At 38.6% G+C, this 22778-nt stretch overlaps 1 protein-coding gene across 3 annotated transcripts in view; it reads left to right on the top strand.

Annotated features, from left to right (window-relative positions):
- AP1G1 (adaptor related protein complex 1 subunit gamma 1) overlaps window positions 1-22778 on the top strand; it is an 80437-nt gene that overhangs the window by 5800 nt on the left and 51859 nt on the right. For all 3 annotated transcript variants that reach the window (XM_035024843.1, XM_035024841.1, XM_035024842.1), the window contains exon 2: window positions 20246-20449. In XM_035024843.1, the coding sequence (XP_034880734.1) occupies window positions 20249-20449 (201 nt within the window). In that variant the 5' untranslated portion in view covers window positions 20246-20248. The remainder of the gene's footprint in view (window positions 1-20245; window positions 20450-22778) is intronic.

The following is a 22778-nucleotide window of genomic DNA, read 5'->3' as shown; positions in this document are numbered from 1 at the left end:
TTTAAGAAAGTAGAATGAGGGACGCCTGGGTGGCTCAGATGGTTAAGCGTCTGCCTTCAGCTCAGGTCATGATCCCGGGGTCCTGGGATCGAGCCCCACCTCGGGCTCCTTACTCAGCAGGGAGCTTGCTTCTCCCTCTCCGTCTCTCCCCCTGCTCGCGCGCGCGCTCTCTCTCTCTATCTCTGTGTCTCAAATGAATAAATAAAAATCTTTAAAAAAAAGAACGCTTTAAAAAAAAAAAGAGTAGAATGAGAGAAGTAGCTTATGGTAATTGGTTGATGCCAGAGCCAGAAGCAGTCAGGGTCCTGAGTTATGAGAAGCTACTGCAGGTCATTTGGTTGTGTTATTTTTATTTACACATACTGAACTTTATTTTTTAACTTTTTTTTCCAAGATTTTATTTATTTATTTGACGGAGAGAGGGCACAAGAGCATAAGCGGGGGAGCTGCAGGCAGAGGGAGAGGGAGAAGCAGGCTCCCCACAGAACAGGGAGCCTGATGTGGGGCTTGATCCCAGGACCCTGGGCCCACGACTGGACCAAAGGCAGAGGCTTAGCAGACTGAGCCACCCAGGCGCCCCTATTTTTAAACTTTTAAAAGTAAGCTCTACACCCAATGTGGGGCTTGAACTCAGCGACCCCAGTATCAAGAGTTGCACTGAGCCAACCAGGCACCCCTACGCACACAACTTTTTTTTTTCTGTTCCTTGAATACTCCATGTTCTTACATTTTTTTTGTACTTGTTCAGCCTATACCTACAATGCTTTTCTTTTCTCCCTTCTACCTAGTGAAGGTGTTCTTCCTTCCTCTCCGCCCCCAGGCAAAGGGGTGTAGCACTTTCTTTAAAGTACTTGAATTGTCTACCTTTCCTTGAGCTTTCAGAGGACAAGAACTACCTAATTTATCACATCCATAGTGCATAGCACAGTGCCTGGCCCTTAGTAGCTACTCCACGGAATAGGTATTATGAATGAAAATAATATGGAAAAATTGTTTAGATACTCAGATATATGGTAATTGGTTGATGCCAGAGCCAAAAGCAGTCAGGGTCCTGAGTTATGAGAAGCTACTGCAGGTCATTTACTTTGACCTGTAAAGTTGATGTCAGTGAAGTTTATTTTCAGATTTAGAAAACATATACAAAACCTTGTGTCTGTGTCCTTGAAAATATTATTTAGATGTTTAATTTTGAAATTGGCATTATTCTTTTCTCTTTGTGATTTACTCAAACTCTTTTGCAAAAGTTTCAAGTGGCAGCAAGGGAACCCACTCTTCCCCATCTTCTTTCTTTTGAATACCTAATAGGTAATTCATTTTGCTAAAGGAACTGATAGTAAGTTGAGAACTTCAGTCTTTTCCCCCCAAATGGAAATATGTTGATGCAAGTCAATGATTTGTTACTATCTCTCTCTTGTTTGAATGATATACTTTTATAGTGCTAAGAGTTTTTTTTTAAATCTATCTTTTTAATTTACAAAATAATAGGTGTCATTATAATAAATGAAAAAATCTAAAAACATATTTAAAGCTATGAATTTCCCTCAATTTCTTGTTATTCCCCAGCTATTTTACCAGGTTATGGGTATACTTCAGTATTTCTCTCCATGCTTGGTCAAGTGTTGTATATAGTAACCTAAATGTGTGCATTTATAAGGATTCTTTATTTTTACAAAAGGGAGATCATACTTACTATATTACTCTGTAATAAGCTTTTCTTTTTTTTTTTTTTTTTAAGGTTTTTTATTTATTTGACAGAGAGAAAGACAGCCAGAGAGGGAACACAAGCAGGGGGAGTGGGAGAGGGAGAAGCAGGCTTCCCACGGAGCAGGGAGCCCGATGTGGGGCTTGATCCCAGGACTCCGGGATCATGACCTGAGCCGAAGGCAGACACGCTTAACGACTGAGCCACCCAGGCGCCCCTGTAATAAGCTTTTCTTAACACATCCTGGTTAGAAAATGTAATTCAGTCTTGTTTTTTAAACATCCCTGTTATGTCTCATAGCATGAATGTGTACCATACATAACTTACTCAGTTCTTTTTTGTAAAATGTATTTATTTATTGTTAGAGAGTGTGGGGAGTGGGGTGGGGGGGAAGGGCAGGGGGAGGGAATCCTTAAGCAGGCTCCCAGCTGAGTGCAGAGCCCATTGCGGAGCTTGATCCCAAGACTCTGAGATCATGATCTGAGCTGAAATCAAGAGTCCGACGCTTAACCTACTGAGCCACCCAGGCACACCTATTCAGTTATTTTCTTAAAGACATTCAGGTTGTTTCTAGATTTTGTTAATACAAACAGTGATACAGTAAACATCCTTGTACACGTCACCTTATTTGCTGCTACTTTTATTTCTACAGATTAGATTCTCCAAGATGGGATTTCTGGGTGAAAGGAAATATACTTTAAGTATTTTTATTGCCAGATTATTCTCTAAGTAGGTTGTCATTTCCACCTCCACTAGCAGTGGGTTTTCTATATCATCACATCATAAGATGTATAAATAATTTTTACTGGTCTGCCGGATGATGAATCCTATTTCTCTTTGTCTTAATTTTCTTGGCCATTATTGGAGCTAGCCTCTTTTGATATGTTTTTTTGCTGTTTGGATTTCCTTTATGAGAATTTTCTCTTCCTGTCCTTGGTTCATTTTTCTTTTAGGTTGTTTTTCCTCCTTTTTTTTTTTATCTTGTAGAAACACCTTGTGGAATATTAATTCTTTGTTGTATGACACATGTATTCATCTGGAATTAACTTTTTTTTTTTTTTTTTAAAGATTTTATTCGTTTGACAGCGGTAGAGAGAGCACAGGTAGGCAGAGTGGCAGGCAGAGGGAGAGGGAGAAGCAGGCTCCCCACTGAGCAGGGAGCCCAGTACGGGGCCGGATCCCAGGACCCTGGGATCATGACCTGAGCCGAAGGCAGACGCCCAACTGAATGAGCCACCCAGGCGCCCCTGGAATTAACTTTTATAGGATAAGAAGCAGGGGGTCTTACATGGTTTTCCTTTGTATAGAGAGCCAACTACATGAGGATTAAACTATCCTTTTCTCAGTGAATTAAATGCCATCTTTTTTTTTTTTTTTAAGATTTTATTGAGAGGGAGAGAGAGCAAGAGCATGCACTCAGGGGAAGAGGCAGCAGGAGAGGGACAGACAGACTCCCCACTGAGCAGGGAGCCTGATGTGGGGCTTGATCCCAGGACCCCGAGATCATGACCTGAGCCGAAGGCAGACACTTAACCAACTGAGCCACCCAGGCACCCCAATTAAATGCCATCGTATATGTTATGTTCTCATATATGTTTGCTCTATTTCTGGTTCTTTTTTTCTCTTTACTATTATTTTACTTTTTTGAGTGTAATAATTTTGTGAAAAGTTACACTCTGTTAAGAAAAGCTCCTATCGGAGCACCTGAGTGCCACAGTTGGTTAAGCATGGGACTCTTGGTTTTGGCTCAGGTCATGATCTTAGGGTCATGAGATCAAGCCCCACATCAGGCTCTGTGCTCAGTGCGGAGTCTGCTTGAGATTCTCTACCCCTCCCACTCGTGCTCTCTCTCTCGCTCTCTCTAAAATAAATAAATTATTCTTAAAAAAAAAAAAAGAAAAAGAAAAGCTCCTATCACTGTACTTTTTCATTTTCTTAACTATTCTTGAACATTTATTTTTACATCTGTTGACTGAAAATAATTCTGTTGGGTTCAGTAAACCTCACAAAAGCCCACTGTTTGGAATTGCACCATATTCATTTATTAATTTTGAGAGGCCTGATATTTTTTTTTTTTAAAGATTTTTATTTATTTGAGAGAATGAGAGCATGAGAAGGGGGAGGGTCAGAGGGAGAAGCAGACTCCCTGCTGAGCAGGGAGCCCAATGCAGGACTCAATCCCGGGACTCCAGGATCATGACCTGAGCCGAAGGCAGTGGCTTAACCAGCTGAGCCACCCAGGTGCCCGAGAGGCCTGACATTTTTAATGACCTAAATTTTTCCTTATAATGAATTTCCATTTGTTCAGGTCCTGTTTCAGTTTTAGGTTCTTCAATAAAGGTTTCATAGATTTGATAGTCTTCTTCATGTAGTTCTTATGCGTTTCTTGCTAAATTTGTTCCTAGGCATTTTATAGTTTTTGATACTATTGTCAGTAGACTTTTCCTCCTCTATTTCTTTTTTCTTTCTTTCTTTTTTTTTTTTCTAAGAGAGGGAGAGAGAATCTTACACAGACTCCATGCCCACTGCAGAGCCTGACATGGGGCTCAATCTCACGACCCTGAGATCATGACCTGATCCAAAATCAATAGTTGGACACTTAGCCAATTGAGCTACCCAGTTGCCCTTTCCCCCTCTATTTCTAACTGGTGTCAGAAACATGGGTTAAAAATGGATCTTTAATTTCCTGTGGACCAGATGCTCCTCCCCTCCTTTCTTGGTATCCAGAATTAACAGAACTTGGATTTGTGAAGACTATGCTAGGAAAACTTTATTATCTTAGTATGAAATCACTTTCTGGTAACTTTCTAATAAACTTTCAAATGTCCTCCTGTAGAAAATGCCTTTAGATAAATGTGACTCCTTTCAGGATGAATGCTGTCTTGTTATTTTGAAAGTTCACAGTTTTCCTTTCTAATCCATTATTATGATTTTTATTACTTTGAATTTTCGAAGCAAGATTTATTGCTCAAATAAATGTTCATTATTTAAAAGATAGCAGAAAATAGGGGTGCCTGGGTGGCTCAGTCGTTAAGCGTCTGCCTTCGGCTCAGGTCATGATCGCAGGGTCCTGGGATCGAGCCCCACATCGGGCTCCCTGCTCGGCGGGAAGCCTGCTTCTCCCTCTCCCACTCCCCCTGCTTGTGTTCCCTCTCTCGCTCTCTCTCTGTCAAATAAATAAATAAAATCTTAAAAAATAATAAATAAAAGATAGAAAATGTAGAGAAGTTAAAAAGGCATCTATATTTATACAAGGCAGAGATAGTCTATCTCTAACATTTATTATAACCTTTGCGGCGTAGCTTTAAAAACAAAATTTTTGTTTTGAGAATCTGGTGACAATTCTTGATATTTGTGGACTCCTTAGGACGTTTTTTGCTAATATTAGGGTTGAGAGTAGAAAATTGCTTTTCACCAGTGTCAAATTAGATATTAATCGTGTTTATCATTATTTATTTGGCATTTTTTTAAAAAAAGATTTATTTAGAGAGAGAGCACATGAGGGCAGGAGGGGCAGAGTCGAAGAAGAGGATTCTCGAGCACATTCTCCCCTGAGTGTGGAGCCTGATGTGGGGCTAGATCCCAGGACCCTGAGATCATGAGCTGAGCCAAAATTAAGAAGAGCCCTTTCCTTGTGTGAGGAATTTGGGAGACAAGATACTTGGAAAGATGATTGATAGTTACAAAGTTGCATTATGAGCAGAAGCCAGAGCAAATAAAGTTGAATGGTCTTGAATGTTTCATCATTCTAGGTCCTGGTAAAACCCCATCAAAAAACTATCCCTGTCCCACAATGGTGTTTACCTCTGCAGTGACCAATATACTTATCCCCAGATATAGTCTCTCTTATTCAAACAGTGATGTACTAACACTGCTCTCCCTTTTTCTTCACTCTGTAGAACATTTCCCTTCTATAAGCACACTTCTTCATACAGGGGAGATACATGTGGCGCTGCTTCCCCCTCCCTACCCCCGAATACTCAAAGCAATCCACAGAAACACAAAGAGGGTGAAAAGAACCCAGCTAAGTCAGATTAATGACAGTTGGTATCTATAAGAGATATTGGAAAGTAAAAGTCTGATCAAAGCTTAATACTGTATCAGTTTGGTATAAGCTTTCTTACTGCTTTGGTCATAGTGTTTTCTAAGTTGTAAATGCATTAAAGCAATCCAGATATCATATGCAATAAAAATCTGAAATAGGGCTTTTGTGTGGAGCATAATCTAAAAATATGGCCATGTGGAGAGGGGCCCCTGGATGGCTCAGTCAAGCCTCTGTCTGACTCAGTTTCGGCTCAGGTCATGATCTCAGGGTTGTGAGATCAAGCCCTGCACCAGACTTTGCTTAGCAAGGAGTCTGCTTGTCCCTCTCCTCCTCTCTCATATATATATATATATATATATATGAGTAAATACTATAAAAAATAAAAGCACTGTTGTTATTATTTGAAAAAAAAAAGAAGGCCATGTGGAGAATGTGGGTGAGAGAGCACAGTAACTGCTTTTGGAGGGTTTTGCCTAGTGTTAACTTAGGTCCCTTGAGTGTTCTTAGCCATACTTAAATCTGTGACTGGATGTTATAGGGTAATCACTGGCAGAGTTAATTGAATCTAATTTCTTGAATCTTTTCTCATTGTTTAGCAAGAAAGACTTTAAGTACAGTTCTTGTGTTGGATAGAAAAGGAGGTAATTTTAATATTGAGAAATTGCTTTTAATTTAGGTTTTATTGATTTATTTTTAAGATTTTATTTATTTATTTATTTATTTGACAGAGAGAGAGAGAGCAAGAGCAGGAACACAAGCAGGGGGAGTGGGAAAGGGCAGGCTTCCCGCCGAGCAGGAAGCCCTATGCGGGGCTCGATTCCAGGACCCCAGGACCCCAGGACCCCAGGACCCCGGGACCATGACCTGAGCCAAAGGCAGACGCTTAACAACTGAGCCACTCAGTTGCCCCTAGGATTTTTTTTAGATTAGAGCTCACATAGCTTCAGGTTTGGGGGAAGAAAGCCCCAGCTTTTTGGTTATATGTTCTTAACTGGGCTGTCAGTGGTTCAGAGGTTACAGCCAGGTAGTATGAGCTGAGAAGTAGAAAGTAAGTTAACTGAGCAGGGTAGAATAGAGGACTGCATTGAGTCCTGATGCGTTCCCATGGTTGTTGGTAAGTAGCCAGTGCACCTTTACTTTGTTTTGGAAAGGACAAGTGCATTTTCTTTATCTAAGGCTCTTTAACATTTAGAATTCATTTAAATACAGTATTTCTCAAGTTCCTACTCTTAGGTAAGGGGAATACAAGGATAATTAAGACTAACAAGGATCTGGCCTTTAGGAGCTTATAGTTGAGTGGGAAAAGTACACATTTCAAAGAAAAAAAAGCTAATCATGGCTTGAGGTTAGTATTGCAGTATGAGGAAAATCTTTATTAATTAGATTTGTGTGGTGCCTGGTAGCTCAGTAGGTTGGGTGTCTGCCTTCGGCTTGGATCATGGTCCTAGTATCCTGGGATCAAGCCCTGCGTCCTTCTCCTTCTGCCCCCACCCCCTGACTCAGGCGTACATGTGTGCTCTCTCTTTCTCTCAAATAAATAAATAAAATCTTTTTTAAGATATCAAAGAGATTTGTGGAGATTTTGGAAAATAACCATTTTCTCCGTTTTGGAACAAGTTTTAGGAGAATTGGAACATAGTCATTGGTTTTTTGTCTTTTGTGTTTCTTTCCTATAGTAAGCATTCATAATTTTGTTTTTTTGGGGGGTATATCAAGTAATTAATTTAGCTTAAGCTCCAAAACCTAATTTTGTTTACATTTTGGATAGAAACATTTGAAATGAAATTCATACTTGCTTATGTTCTCCTTATTTTTCAACATTTTTTATTTTATTTTTTTTGAGAGAGAGAGAGTGTGTGTGTGTGGGGGGGGGGGGTGAGGGGAGAGGGGCAGAAGGAGAGGGAAAGCAGAGAATCCCAAGCAGATTTCACACTCAGCACAGAGTCCGACACAGGGCTCAATCTCACAACCCTGAGATCATGACCTGAGTCAAAATCAAGAGTCGGATGCTTAGGGGCACCTGGGTGGCTCAGTTGGTTAAGTGTCTGCCTTCGGCTCAGGTCATGATCCCCTGGTCCTGGGATTGAGCCCCACATTGGGCTCCCTGCTCAGCGGGGAGCCTGCTTCTCCCTCTCCCTCCGCTGCTCACCCTGCTTGTGTTCTCTTGCTGTCTCTCTCTTTCTCTCTCAAATCAATAAAATCTTTAAAAAAGAAAAAGAAGAAAAAAAGAGTCGAATGCTTAACTGACTGAGCCACCCAGGCACCCCTCAACATTATTTATCAAAGAGCCACTAATGAAATAAATACATTTATCTGCAGTCTCTGAATCTTAACAAGTTAGAATTTTGATTTTTCTGTGTTCCTACCCTAGGAAGTATTTTAGGACAAAAGAGGACATTTTATTCTTACAGTGTACCAACTATGTAAATATAAAACAGATGGACACATAGGTATTGAATACAACTATTGAAATACTAAATGTACATAGACATAAAAGGAGAAATGGACAGAAACACAATTATACTGGTAGACTTTATTTTTCTTAATTAAATTTTTTATTTAAGATTTTATGTACTTATTAGGGAGAGGGAGAGAGCATGGCCGGGTGGGGGGAGAGGCAGAGGGAGAGGGACAAGCAGAATCCCTGCTGAGCTGAGCAGGGAGCCAGGCACGGGGCTCAGTCCCAGGACACTGAGATCATGACCCAAGACGAAGACAGACACATAATTGACTGAGCCACCCAGGAATCCCTTAATAAAAAAATAAAAATAAAAAAGTTTTTAAAGTTTATTTTAGAGAGATTGTGAGTAGGGATGAGGTGAGGGGCAGAGGGAGAAGGAGAAGCAGGCTTCCTGCTGAGCAGGGAGGCCCATGTGGGGCTTGATCCCAGGACCATGACTAGAGCTGAAGGCAGGCGTTTAACTGACTAAGCCACTCAGGCACCCCTATAGTGGTAGACTTTAACGTATCTTTCTCAGTCTTGAATGGGTCAAGTAGTTCAGTAAGAGCAGACAGTATCTGAACTGTACTATACAATTTTTAGAAATTGGTTATTCCACAGGTATAATTTTTTTTCATGTAATTGTCATCTTAGTTTTAAAAAACAGCTTTATTGAGGTATAAACAATATTTAATGTCTGTAATTGGATTATAAATGCACTATGGATTAAATTATAAATTATATACATGAATGCACTAATAAACATATTTAATGGATATAATTTGATGTTAGGATACAATTTTATATTAAGGTTTTCTATCCTCTGCATTAAATGTTAAATGTTGATGTTATTGAACCATTTCTTGATAAATCAGGGTCTTATAAAAACCAATTATGATACTCTTTGTTATTTAACAATCTTAAGACTTGAGGGGGAGTTGAATGCTTTTTGCTAGTACACTAAATAGGCTCAGATGACTATGCTATGTGTGTGTGTGTGTTTAAGATAAAGTCTTTAATTTTGGATTTGTAAAACAAAAGATAAATTAAGGTAATTATTATGGAACTCAAAGGCTGGATTTACCAAGTGATTTGATCTTTTTCTTTGATTAATCATTTAAAAATCTTTATAGGATAAAAATCTGTGATTTAAAGGGCACAAACTTTTAAAAATTGTGGTAAAAATGCAAGCAATTTCTACTCTTGACAATTTTTTTTTAAAAATATTTTATTTATTTATTTGAGAGAGAGAGAATGAGAGACAGAGAGCATGAGAGGGAGGAGGGTCAGAGGGAGAAGCAGACTCCCCGCTGAGCAGGGAGCCCGATGTGGGACTCGATCCCGGGACTCCAGGATCATGACCTGAGCCGAAGGCAGTTGCTTAACCAACTGAGCCACCCAGGCGCCCCAACTCTTGACAAATTTTCAGTTGCACAATACAGTATTGTTATCTGTAGGCACAGTGTTGTAGAGCAAATTTGTAGAATTTATTAATCTTGCTGCTGTGCTGTTTGGATACTTGTTTCTGCTATATATAGGTTTTGTTTACATTTCTGGCTACTGTTTCTTCCATTACTGTTAGATGACAGTTTGACCATCATCAGAGTTCTTCCCTAAAACAGCCTCTGTCTCCTGGTTCCCACCCTCCTCTACACCCCCTCCAGTTCTCTAATTTGTAAATTAGAGCGTGCAAATAGAGTAAAGTAGATGTTTTAGTATGTTGATGTGATGCTGTCAGTATTGTTGCATGAGGTTATAAACATGTGTTTTGAGTTCTCATCTATGTTCTGTTTAGCTGAGTCATCACTATACACCATATTCATGCTTTATTTTTAAAAACATGGTAGCTTGTTATTATTACTAATAATAGATTGTTTAAGCTGTTGTATTTTAAGGAATCTTGTGGTTTTTGAGAATTTTGAAAGGCAAGTAAAAATTCTTGAAAAGTAGGGAGATTCTTTTTTATCTTATTTTTTTTAAGATTTTATTTATTTGAGAGAGAGAATGAGAGAGAGAGAGAGAGCATGAGAGGGGGGAGGGTCAGAGGGAGAAGCAGACTCCCTGCTGAGCAGGGAACCTGATGCGGGACTGGATCTTGAGACTCCAGGATCATGACCTGAGCTGAAGGCAGTTGCTTAACCAACTGAGCCACCCAGGTGCCCTGAAAAGTAAGGAAATTCTCAACATTGTAATAAGGGCAAGTAGGTTGTGTTTTCTAGATTATGAGGTCTACAGTATTCACTGCATAGGTTAGATGTATTTGAATTTAACTTTTATTTATCTTATTTTTTTTAAAGATTTTATTTATCATCAGAGCACAAGCAGAGGGGGAGTGGCAGGCAGAGGGAGAAGCAGGCTCCCTGCTGAACAAGGAGCCCGATGCAGGACCCTGGAATCATGACCTGAGCTAAAGGCATATGCTTAACCCACTGAGCCACCCAGGTGTCTCTGAATTTAATTTTTTAATATGAAGCATTTCAGACATAAAACATATGGAGAATAATGATAAATATTCATTTACCCACTACCTAGTCTCAGAAATAAAGCATCACCAATATAGCTGAAGCCTCCTGTGTATTATTTTGTTCCTCACCATATTTCCCTCTCCCAGATGTGCCACTTTGTTGATCTTTATGTTTCACATGCATGTTCTTATTCTCTTACTGCATTTTTGTTATCTCTAAAGAATACGTTCTTTTATACATTTTAAAGCTTTATAAAATATTAGTACTGTATCTTTTTGTAACTTATTTTTGCTTAGAATTAATTCATTCGAGGATGGTTTATATAGCCAACCATTATGACCAACTTTTGTTTAGTGCATACTGTGTGCGTGGCACTGTGCTAAGAATTTTACATGTATTCTCATTTAATTCTTGTAACAGTCATTTGAGGTAGGTACTCTCCCCATTTTATAGATAAGGACAGTGAAGCTCTGGGATGTTAAGTCATTTGCTCAGGACACACAGCTGATAAAGTGGTAGAGCTGGGATAAAAATCAGGTAATTTCACTCCAGGGTCATCATTTTAAACAACGGTTAGGGTCATTGGATAAGGGTAAGTCTCCACAATCCTTTTATGTCAGTTTCTGAAATTAAACAAAACCCCAGAAGTTCTTCATAATTCTTTTGGTGTTAAAATCTGATGTGACCAGACATGAAGATGTGGTATTTATTTTTTTTCATTTGGTGTGAGTGAATATTCATATATGGTGCTGCGGAAATACTGTTTGATAATGGAACTGCTGCCCCAGACATAGTAGGCGAGTTATGACCTGTAATATATGCACTGCATTGCTTTTCTAAAATTCAGAAAATTCTAAGTTTTGTTCTTAAAAGTTTTGGATGAGAAATTGTGGGCTGGTACTGTGCTGTAGATCTCTTTCTACATGGGATTTTGGAGTTGTTGGGCTGATCAAGAAGGCACTTAATTTTGCAAAAGAAAGATTTTCTAAATATATTGAATTAGTTTGGCCATGTGACACACTTTAGCTTACCATAAATATAATTTTCTATTCTGTCACTGGTCAACAAAAGCAGTTCTTGCTTAAAAAACAAAAAAACAAACAAAAAAAACAACAAAAAACCCCCCAAAACCCCCAGAACAGTTCTTGCTGCTTTTTTATATTGCTGGAATTGTAAAAAATCTGTTTTCCTCACTGGACTTTTGAGTTCTTAAGGGTAGAGATCATGACCTTGGCAGTCACCAGCATTTATTGCAATGCCTGACATAGAGAAGGCTCAGCAAATATTTGTTTAAAGAGTGGTTGGCAACTTTTTGGTGTAACATGTTTCCCTATTACTTAGGTCATCTATGGGATAGTGTGACGAATTGAATAAGGAGGGAAAAAGAAGAGATGCATGAAGCTAACTTCTGATTACATATTTTTTACATTCTCCCTGCCCCCTTTGAAATGGATATAAATGATGCTTATGTTGATATCATTTATGATACTGTTTTCTCTGTTAACTGTAGTTAATGGGTGCTGAACTGTTAAACTTTTTTTTTTTTAAAGATTTTATTTATTTATTTGAGAGAGAGAGAATGAGAGAGAGCACATGAGAGGGGGGAGGGTCAGAGGGAGAAGCAGACTCCCTGCTGAGCAGGGAGCCCGATGCGGGACTCGATCCAGGGACTCCAGGATCATGACCTGAGCCGAAGGCAGTCGCTTAACCAACTGAGCCACCTAGGCGCCCTGAACTGTTAAACTTTTTCATTTTCTTGATTAAAAACTTTGATCCTGCTGCTTTCTGAATTCAAGATTCTTAAAACTTAATGCCCATTTTTATTTTTATTTACTTTTAAAAATTTTATTTATTTATTTGACAGAGAGATAGAGGGCACAAGTAGGCAGAGCAGCAGACAGGGAGAGGGAGAAGCAGGCTTTCCGCTGAGCAGGGAGCTGGATGTGGGGCTCAATTCCAGGACCCTGGGACCATGACCTGAGCCGAAGGCAGATGCTTAACCGACTGAGCCACCCAGGAGCCCCTTAATGCCCATTTTTTTTTAAAGATTTTATTTATTTATTTGATAGAGAGAGAATGAGGGAGAGCACATGAGAGGGGGGAGGGTCAGAGGGAGAAGCAGACCCCCCGCCGAGCAGGGAGCCCGATGCGGGACTCGATCCCGGGACTCCAGGACCATGACCTGAGCCGAAGGCAGTTGCTTAACCAACTGAGCCACCCAGGCGCCCTGTCTTTTCATTTTTTTAACAGTGTTTTTAATAGTGTAAAAGTCTGTAATTTTTATGAAGTCCAGTTTTATAATTTTTCTTTTATGGGTGTGACTTTGATACGATGTCTAAGAACTCTTTGCCTAACCCCAGGTCATGAAGATTTTCTCCTCTGTTGTCTTCTAACAGTTTTTTATAGTTGTATGTTTTACATTTAGATCTGTGCTCCATTTTGAGTTAGTATTTTGTAAGGTGTGAGATTTAGGTTGAAGTTCAGGTTTTTTTGCATATGAATGTCCAGTTGTGATGTGCATTGTGATACCTGAGCCGAAGGCAGATGCTTAAGGACTGAGCCACCCAGGTGCTTGATTATCATTTTAATGTTTGTGGTGATATCCCCTTTTCATTACTAATACTGGTGATTTGTGTTATTTCTCTTTTATCATCTAGCCAGAGGTTTATCAGTTTTACTAGTCTTCTCAAAGAACCGGCTTTTGGTTTCGTTGACTTGACCTAATGTCTGTTTTTAATTTCATTGATTTCAATTTTTTATTATTTGCTTTTTTCTACTTCTCTTGGATTTATTTTTCTCTTTTTCTAGTTTCTTAAATGGAAGCTTAGATTGCTTGAGATGTTTCTGCTGTTCTGACACAGGAATTTAATGCTGTTCATGTCCCATTAAGCACTACCTAAGTGTGTACCACAAATTTTAATGTGTGTTTATGTTTTTGTTCAGTTCCATATATTTACTAATGTTCCTTGATATTTCCTCTTTCACCAATGGATTATTTGGGAATGTATTAATTTCCAAGTCCATGGAGAATTTTCCAGTTAGCTTTCTGTTACTGATTTTTAGTTTAATTCTATTAATGGTCAGACTGTACCTTATTTTATATGATTTCCATTCATTTAATTTATCAACTTTTTTTTTTTAATGACCCAGGAAATGGTCTATGTTGGTGAATGTTCTGTATGCACTTGAAAAGAATGTATATTCTGCTGTTGTTGGTTGAGGTGTTCCATAAGTATTGGTTAGATCCAGTCGGTTGATGATGGCATTCAGGTCTTTTATATCTTTGCTTATACTCTGTAATTTTTTAAAAAATATTTTATTTCTTTATTTGATAGAGAGATAGCAAGAACAGGAACACAAGCAGGGGGAGTGGGAGAGGGAGAAGCAGGCTTCCTGCTGATCAGGGAGCCCGATGTGGGGCTTGATCCCAGGACCCCGGGATCATGACTTGAGCCGAAGGCAGACGCTTAACGACTGAGCCACCCGGAAGCCCCTGCTACTCTGTAATTTTATCATTAGGGGGCATGTTGAAGTCTCTATGATTGGGATATCTTTGATACCTGTCAATTTCTGATTCATGTATTTTTTAACTATTGTTATATACATTTGCAATTAGGATTGTTGTATTTTCTTGGTGAATTCATTCTTTTTTTAAAAAATATTTTATTTATTTATTTGACAGAGAGAGCAAGAGAGGGGACACAAGCAGGGGGAGTGGGAGAGGGAGAAGCAGGCTTCCCGCTGAGCAGGGAGCCCGATGCGGGGCTCGACTCGATCCCAGGACCCTGGGATCACGACCCTAGCCCAAGGCAGATGCTCAACGACTGAGCCACCCAGGTGCCCCTGAATTCACTCTTTTATCATGCAGTGGGAGAATAAAGTGATTTACTCCATGCTCTTTTACAACTCCTCTAGTCAGAGAGAAGAGTTCCCTTTCCCCAGTTTTTAGATGCCTGCCTGCCTGTTCATTGCTGTTCTGCCACAGCCACCACCATTGCAGTGTTGCCTAGAGGCAGGGGTGGAGGGAAGGAAAAAATAAAAAGCCAAAAGAGAGAATTTCTCCCGTCCTTCTTTTCTGGCTTCCTGGACCAGAGAGAGAGGGTTTTCCTTAGAGCTCCTTCTCTGTACTCTGAGCACTTCGGGTTTTGGGTTGCCATTGGGTCCAGGCTGGGCAATACTGGAGGAAAAAGGATAACCTCTTGCCATTTTGATGGAACTTCAAATTCTCTCTTTCTCGAATCTGCTGTCATTTACTTTTCAGAGTCCTTGGGTAGCTGTGGTATGTATTTTATCCAGGATTTATAGTTACGGTCAGAGGGAGAGACAGGTCTCCTTGGAGTGTGTTTACTCCATCTTCCCTGGAACTAGAACTTTTTGTTTAGTTTTGAACTTAGAATGAATTTTCAAATATACTGTTCTTTATTCTGTAAATTAACTTTTTCATTCATGCCTAAGAGATTTTCTTGTGATAAAAAAAAGAAATAAGTAGAAGTAGGTTGTCACAGCCAAGGAAAAAAAATTACTGCTTTCTCTAGAGATATCCTGGTGCTGGAGAAAGAGTGCTGATTGGGGGAATCACAAGATGTGAGTCAGGCTAGTAATTAATTCTTTGACCTTGTACAAGGTATTTAACAGCCTGGGTCCTCAATTTCCTCCATAAAAAGCTAGTGGCATAAACTGTATGTCTGTGATTCTGTGGCTGAGCTGAGAAATGGCTCCAGGTAACTTGTTTGTCTCTCAGCTGGCTTAAACTCTTGTGATTTTTCCCCACTGTTGGACTAAGTGTTTTGGAAATAGATTTAGGCTTTTTCTTTTTTTTTTTTTTTTTTAAAGATTTTGTTTATTTGAGAGAGAGAATGAGAGACAGAGAGCACGAGAGGGAAGAGGGTCAGAGGGAGAAGCAGACTCCCCGCCGAGCAGGGAGCCCGACGCGGGACTCGATCCCGGGACTCCAGGATCATGACCCGAGCCGAAGGCAGTCGCTTAACCGACTGAGCCACCCAGGCGCCCCGATTTAGGCTTTTTCTAATAGTCTTGTTTGCTTTATAGAATTATCGAGGCCTTCGTAGAGAAAAGTTATTTTCCAGCAGAGCATTACTAATTGACCTTGATTTTTTTTAGTTGCCTTAGTCTTCTTTTGTTCCCCACACACCAAATTTGGGTTAATGATAAGTAAGATTATTTTTTTAAAAAAATCTTTATATAGGTAATCTCTACAACCCAGTGTGTGTAGAGAACTCACAACCCTGAGATCAAGAGTCGCATGATCCTCCCATTGAGCCAGCCAGGCATCCCAAATAAGATTTTTTTTTTCTTAAAGATGTATTTATTTGAGAGAGAGAAAGAGAGAGAGAGCGAGTGAACGCATGTGCATGAGCAGGGTAAGGGGCAGAGGGAGAAGAATATCCAAGCAGACTCATGCTAAGCACGGACCCTTGACTCAGGGCTGGATTGTGATCAAGAGCCATGAGGTCAGGACCTGAGCCAAAACCAAGTTGGATGCTTAACCAACTGAGCTACCCAGGTGCCCCTATTTATGAAAAATTTTAAAGACTTAAATGCTTTGTTTATTGAAGCTTTTTTTTTTAAAGATTTTTTTTTCTTTTTATTTATTTATTTGAGAGAGAGAATGAGATAGAGCATGAGAGGGGGGAGGGTCAGAGGGAGAAGCAGACTCCCTGCTGAGCAGAGAGCCCGATGTGGGACTCGATCCCTGGACTCCAGGATCATGACCCGAGCCGAAGGCAGTCGCCCAACCAACTGAGCCACCCAGGCGTCCCGAAGCTTTTTGACTTTTAAAAAGCTTTTGATTATGAAAATTTCTAATATAAATAAAAATAGAGAATAATACAATGTAACTTGATATACTTATCATGTGCCCTCAGCAGCGTTCAGCATTTTGTCCATTTTGTTTCATTTTTTCCCCTCCTCAATACTTTTTCCCCTGGAGTATTTTGAAACAAATCCTAGCAGTCATATAATTTTATCTGTAAAGATAATGTTCATTTTTCAAGTATTGAGAAGAACTCTGGCCTTGGAGTTCAGGTGCTGGCTCTGTCATTTACCACCTTGTGATCTTAAGTGCGTAATTGCTCTGAGATGAAGTTTCTTCATGGGCAAAGCAGGGATAATGATCTCTGCCCTTCAAAATGGGTTGGAACAAATGAAACAATGAAGACAGTGAATGTACAAATGTTTAAACACTAGGCCCACAGTATTTCTATTAAAAAGTAACAAAATATTATACAGGAAGCTTTATATAGTTTAGTACATGTGATCTTAAGGGGGCCTTAGGGAGGAAAATACCAGTACCTAGAGAACTTTTCTAAAAAATTCCTGATATACTATCCCTACCTTGAGGAATGATGCTATAGTGAACTAATGGGACTGGGATATCTTCCTGGTTTGTGTGATTAGAACAACTTTGAGTATTACTGGTTTAAGGATTCCACAGCTTGTATGTACTGAAGATGATTGATATTTTTATCTAATTTTTATCATTTTTCTTAACATTATTGAGGTATAATATACATACAATAAAATGCACTTGTTGTAAGTGTTCAGTTCATTGAATTTTGAGAGGTGTATACATACCCATCATAAACATTTCTGTCACCCCAGAAGGTTTCCTTGCATCCTAGTTGATTCCCATTCCCACCCTCAACCCCAGGCAATCATTGATCTCTTTAGCATCACTATAGATTAGCCTAGAGTTTCATATAAGTGAAATCATACAGTGTGTACTTTCTTGTTCCTGCTTCTTTTGCTCAGCATGTTTTTGAGACTCTTCCGTGTTATGTTGTTTTATTCTGAGAAGTATTCATTTATGTGTGTATACCATTATTATTCACCAGTTTATGGACATTTGAGTTGTTCCTAGTTTTTAGTAATTATAAATGAAGCTCCTGTGAACATTTGTGTACAAGTCTTGGTGAGAACGTATATTTTCATTGCTTTTTGGTCAATACTGAGTGGATTTGCTGAATCCTAAGTATATATTTAATTTTATAAAAAATTGCCAAACTTTCCCAAAGTAGTTGAACCATTCCATTTGCATTCCATGAGTCGTCTGTGAAAGTTGAGCACTGGGTGTTATATGTAACTAATGAATCGTTGAACACTACATCAAAAACTAATGATGTACTACTATATGCTCGCTTAACTGAACATAATGAAAAAAAAAAGTTTTACATCCCTGCCAACACTTGGTATGGCCAGTCTTTTAAATTTTAGCCATTCTAATGGTGTAGGGTGATATCTTATAGTTTTAATTTGCATTTCCCTGCTGACTAATAACATTAAGCATGTTTTCATGTGTTTATGGCCATTCTTCGAGAAGTGTCTATTCAAATCTTTTACTCATTTTTAAATAAGATGTCTTATTATTGAGTTGTAAAATTATATATTTTGAATACATACCCTTTGTAAGATAGGAATTTTATTTTTTTTCTCTGTGGCTTGCCTCATTTGCATCTTGTGAAAAACAAAACTTGTAACTTTTTGTCAAGTCAAGTTTATTATTTCTTTCATATTTTGTACTTGTTATATATGAAATCTCTGCTTAACCTAAGTTCCCAAAGATTTTCTCCTGTGTTTTCTAATGGAAGATTTTTTAGTTTTGGCTTTATTGTTTAGGGCTATGACCCATTTTGAATTAATTTTTGTGTATTATGTGAGGTTAGGATCCAAGCTTAATTTTTTCTCCATATAGATACCGAGTTGTGCCAGCACCATTTGTTGAAGGAATACCCTTTCTCTTATTGACTGACCTTAGCCTCTCTGTTGAAAATCAGTTGAGCTTATTTGTGTGGGTCTATTCCTAAAGTTTCTATTTTGCTCCATTATTCTCTGAGTCTACTCTTTTTTTTTTTTTAAAGATTTTATTTATTTATTTGAGAGAGAGAATGAGATAGAGAGAGCATGAGAGAGGGGAGGGTCAGAGGGAGAAGCAGACTCCCGGCGGAGCAGGGAGCCCGATGTGGGACTCGATCCCGGGACTCCAGGATCATGACCTGAGCCGAAGGCAGTCACTTAACCAACTGAGCCACCCAGGCGCCCCCTCTGAGTCTACTCTTAAATTCATTTCCACATTGTCCTAATTACTGTAGCTCTGTAGTATTTCTTCAGATTAGGTAGTGCAATTTCTCCAACTTTGTCTTTTTTTTTTTCTTGTTTTGGCTGTTAAAGGTCCTTTATTACTGTTATTATTATTAATTTAAAAAATATGAGAATATGGGCGCCTGGGTGGCTCAGTTGGTTAAGCGACTGCTTTCGGCTCAGGTCATGATCCTGGAGTCCCAGGATCGAGTCCCGCATCGGGCTCCCTGCTCGGCAGGGAGTCTGCTTCTCCCTCTGACCCTCCTCTCTCTCATGCTCTCTCTCATTCTCTCTCTCTCAAATAAATAAAATCTTTAAAAAAAAAATATGAGAATTTGACTCTAGTAGTCTTTTTTTTAAATTTTATTTTATTATGTTATGTTAATCACCATGCATTACATCATTAGTTTTTGATATAGTGTTCCATGATTCCTTGTTTGCGTATAACACCCAGTGCTCCATTCAATACGTGCCCTCTTTAATACCCATCACCAGGCTAACCCATCCCCCCACCACCCTCCCCTCTAGAACCCTCAGTTTGTTTCTCAGAGTCCATAGTCTCTCATGGCTCATCTCCCCTTCCGATTTCCCCCTCTTCATTTTTCCCTTCCTACTATCTTCTTCTTTTTTTTTTTTTTAAACATAATGTATTATTTGTTTCAGAGGTACAGGTCTGTGATTCATCAGTCTTAAACAATTCACAGCACTCACCATAGCACATACCCTCCCCAGGGTCTTATCCTCTAACCTGTAGTCTTACCCTCTAAGATTGGTTTATTATTTTTGCCTCGTCACAATTTTCAAAGATTTTATTTATTTATTTGACAGAGAGGGAACCACAAGCAAGGGGAGTGGGAGAGGGAGAAGCAGGCTTCCCCCAGAGCAGGGAGCCCAATGCGGGGCTCAATCCCAGGACCCTGGGATCCTGACCTGAGTCGAAGGCAGACGCTTAACGACTGAGCCACTCAGGCACTCCCTCATCAAAATTTTCAGAGTATCCAGTGTACTGAGATGATTATTGTTTCTTGGAAAAGTGTTTAAATATGGTAATTGGTCTTGTAATCTCTCATTTTGAGTTGAACTTTGTGATCATATTCAATATTCATCTGATAATTTGTTGTGTTATATTAACAGTTGAGCAGAAAATATTTGTCTTCTCTAAGGTTAGGCATAGACCTTTTTTAAATTACTTTAAGGATTGAGTAGAGATTTGAGTTGAGTTTGTTCCTAAGATATTTTGATAATAATGATTTATTTTACATATTGGTATATTCTGTGTCTTATCTTAATTAATTTAATACTTAACACTTTTGTTTGTATTCTTTCCAGAAATTTACTGAGTTGAATTTGTATGTAATAGCTTTGTTGAAGCTTTGTATCATTGGCTTTAGCAAATCTTGAATTCTTAAAAATTAGAAATTTTTGTGGGAAGTTGTGTGAATGGTTTTGGTAGTAAAAAACGTGAACATTTTTATTTAATGTCTTTCCATATCCAGAGGATGCCAGCCCCCATCAGATTGCGGGAGCTGATCCGGACCATCCGGACAGCCCGAACCCAAGCCGAAGAACGAGAAATGATCCAGAAAGAATGTGCTGCAATCCGATCATCTTTTAGAGAAGAAGACAATACATACCGGTGTCGGAATGTGGCAAAATTACTATATATGCACATGCTGGGCTACCCTGCTCACTTTGGACAGGTAGGCTGGGCTGAGACCACATCTAGCAAGGGTACTCTTGTTTCAATGACTGTAGCTCAGGGAGGGTCGGTCAGTCTTTTCCTGTCAGGAAAGACAGGATACTTTTGATAGTCATGTAGTCTGATCATTGTGAAACTGAGGGTAGAATTGAGAAAGTTGCAGACCTGGAAGGGCATGATATTGCTGTCAGTTGTGCTTACCATTGGGAATCTCATTATGTGGATTAGAGTATGTTTTGATGGTGACAACTAGCTTGCTTAAAGATTGACCAGGATTAACCAGTAGATTGTGATTGGTCTGTCAGAGGGGCTGGACTATAATGAATATTTAAGAAATGTTTGCTAAATGTTTCCTTAATTATATTCTGTATGCACGATGATATAAGGAGGAACACTCAGAACAGATGTTTTTAAGTAAAAGAAATTAAGTGGTTGCCACATAATGGCATTTATCGATTTTGCTGTAATTACCTAATTACTTGATTGCTATAGCCACTATGCAGGTCTGTCTCCTGATTTTCTCCTACACACAAATGCATATTATTAGATATGGCCAGTTTGAGAATGATACTCTTGGTGATAAGTGCTTTCTTCTTTCCATGTTTATACGTGATAAGGGGGATTGAGTCACAGAGAAGGGTATAGTGGGTTGTTTTTTTAATTCTTATTAATGCTATTAAATTGTATCTCAATTTAAGAATTGTATTATATGCTAAATAGTCTTTTTAAGGAAAAGACCGCAAAACTGAAAGAATGTGCAACATTAGGAGAAAAATACCACCCATGTTTCCATTTTTCAAAGATAACTATTGTTAATGTTTTGATAGATTTAATTTACCTGGAAAGATGCCCGTGTTTATCTTTTGTTCAGCTCAGTAACTCTGGTGAAGGAGATTCCCCCCGCCTCTGAGTTAAAACAGTGATGGTTTTGAATCCTATCAGAATGACTTGGGTTAGTTTTGTGCTTATCTTGGGGCTGGGAATGAGGTCACTTTCTCTAGAAATACGTGATTGAGCGTGGGGGAGCATTAACTTCCCAAAGAAAAATTGAGGTGTTAATATCAGGGGAATGAGGACCAGGTACTAGGCAAACAAAAGCAGCAGCTGTCTCCTCTGAATAAAACATGTTATATGCTTTTACCACATCAAAAAGCGATCCAGGTGGTTAATACATTTAGTGCATGTCATCGTATAAAGCAAATAGATGTCCATATATTTTTGTTGGCTGATTTTAAGTAGACACATTTAGGTTAGATTTACAAAAATCTGATATTTTGGGCTGTAAAAGATAATCAAGGGTGGAGGGGGGGAGACTTAATCCCTACACTCAGAAATGACCACCATTAACATCATGGAGTTAAAGGAGTTCTTTAAAGACCAACTGTTGAATTTAAAATCATACGATAGATTTAAGACTGATGATATTTCATTTTGTGAAAGAGCACTTTCTATATTTCTAAGAGTCATTACTATGTTTAAATAAAATATGCTTTCCAGCTTTACTAGATGGCATTTTTTGGGTGTTCTGGAATTTAATTATTTGATAAAACATTTAATTCTTAGGTGGAAAGTGTTAATATTGAAGGAAACTGTATTAAAATTGTGGTACCAAAGAAAAGACTTTTCTGAATGGGAATAGCAATCATAATTTTAAGTCCCTTCATCTGTTTCTTCTATTTGAATAAGTCAGGGTCCTCCAAGCAGTAATTTGGTACCTTGCCCATCAGAATTTCCTTTATAATGTATCCATAAAAAGATTCCTATCTAGGTTCTCTCACCTGCATGTATGAATCACAGTACCATTTTGATTTTAATTATGTGTAAAAACAACTGCCGTTTATTGCATTTTATTAGACTTGTTAGACTTGTGCTATTCATTATGATAGCCAGTAGCTGCATAGCCACTGGTCTCTTGAAATGTGGCTAGTTCAGCTGAGGCAAATATTAAAGGAAAATAAATTTTTGGTGGGTATTTGATGCAGTTACTGGAAAACTTTTAAATGTTTTAGACAACTTGGGTATGTGAATCCACTTTATCAATTGTAAATTTTATGAAATCTAAATACAGTTAAAATATTTCTGATGGATATGTAGTATACAAATTGAGATGTGCTGTAAGTGTAAAATAATACTGTATTTAGAAGTCTTAGTACAAAAGAAAGTTGTAAAATATCTAACTAATAATTTTTGTGTTGATTATATGTTGAAATGATATTTTAGATATATTGGGTTAAATAAAATCTGTTATTCAAACTAATTTCACCTGTTTCTTTTTACTTTTTACTGCAGTATCTAGCATGATGCTGCTCAATAGAAATAAAAATATGAGC

This window comes from Mirounga leonina, unplaced genomic scaffold (genome assembly GCF_011800145.1).
Source record: "Mirounga leonina isolate KUSES-001 unplaced genomic scaffold, KU_Mleo_1.0 Mir_180, whole genome shotgun sequence".
In the NCBI taxonomy this organism is placed as follows: Eukaryota; Metazoa; Chordata; class Mammalia; order Carnivora; family Phocidae; genus Mirounga; species Mirounga leonina.
Note: the sequence above shows the minus strand (reverse complement) of the source record. Positions and strands in the feature narration are given on the sequence as shown.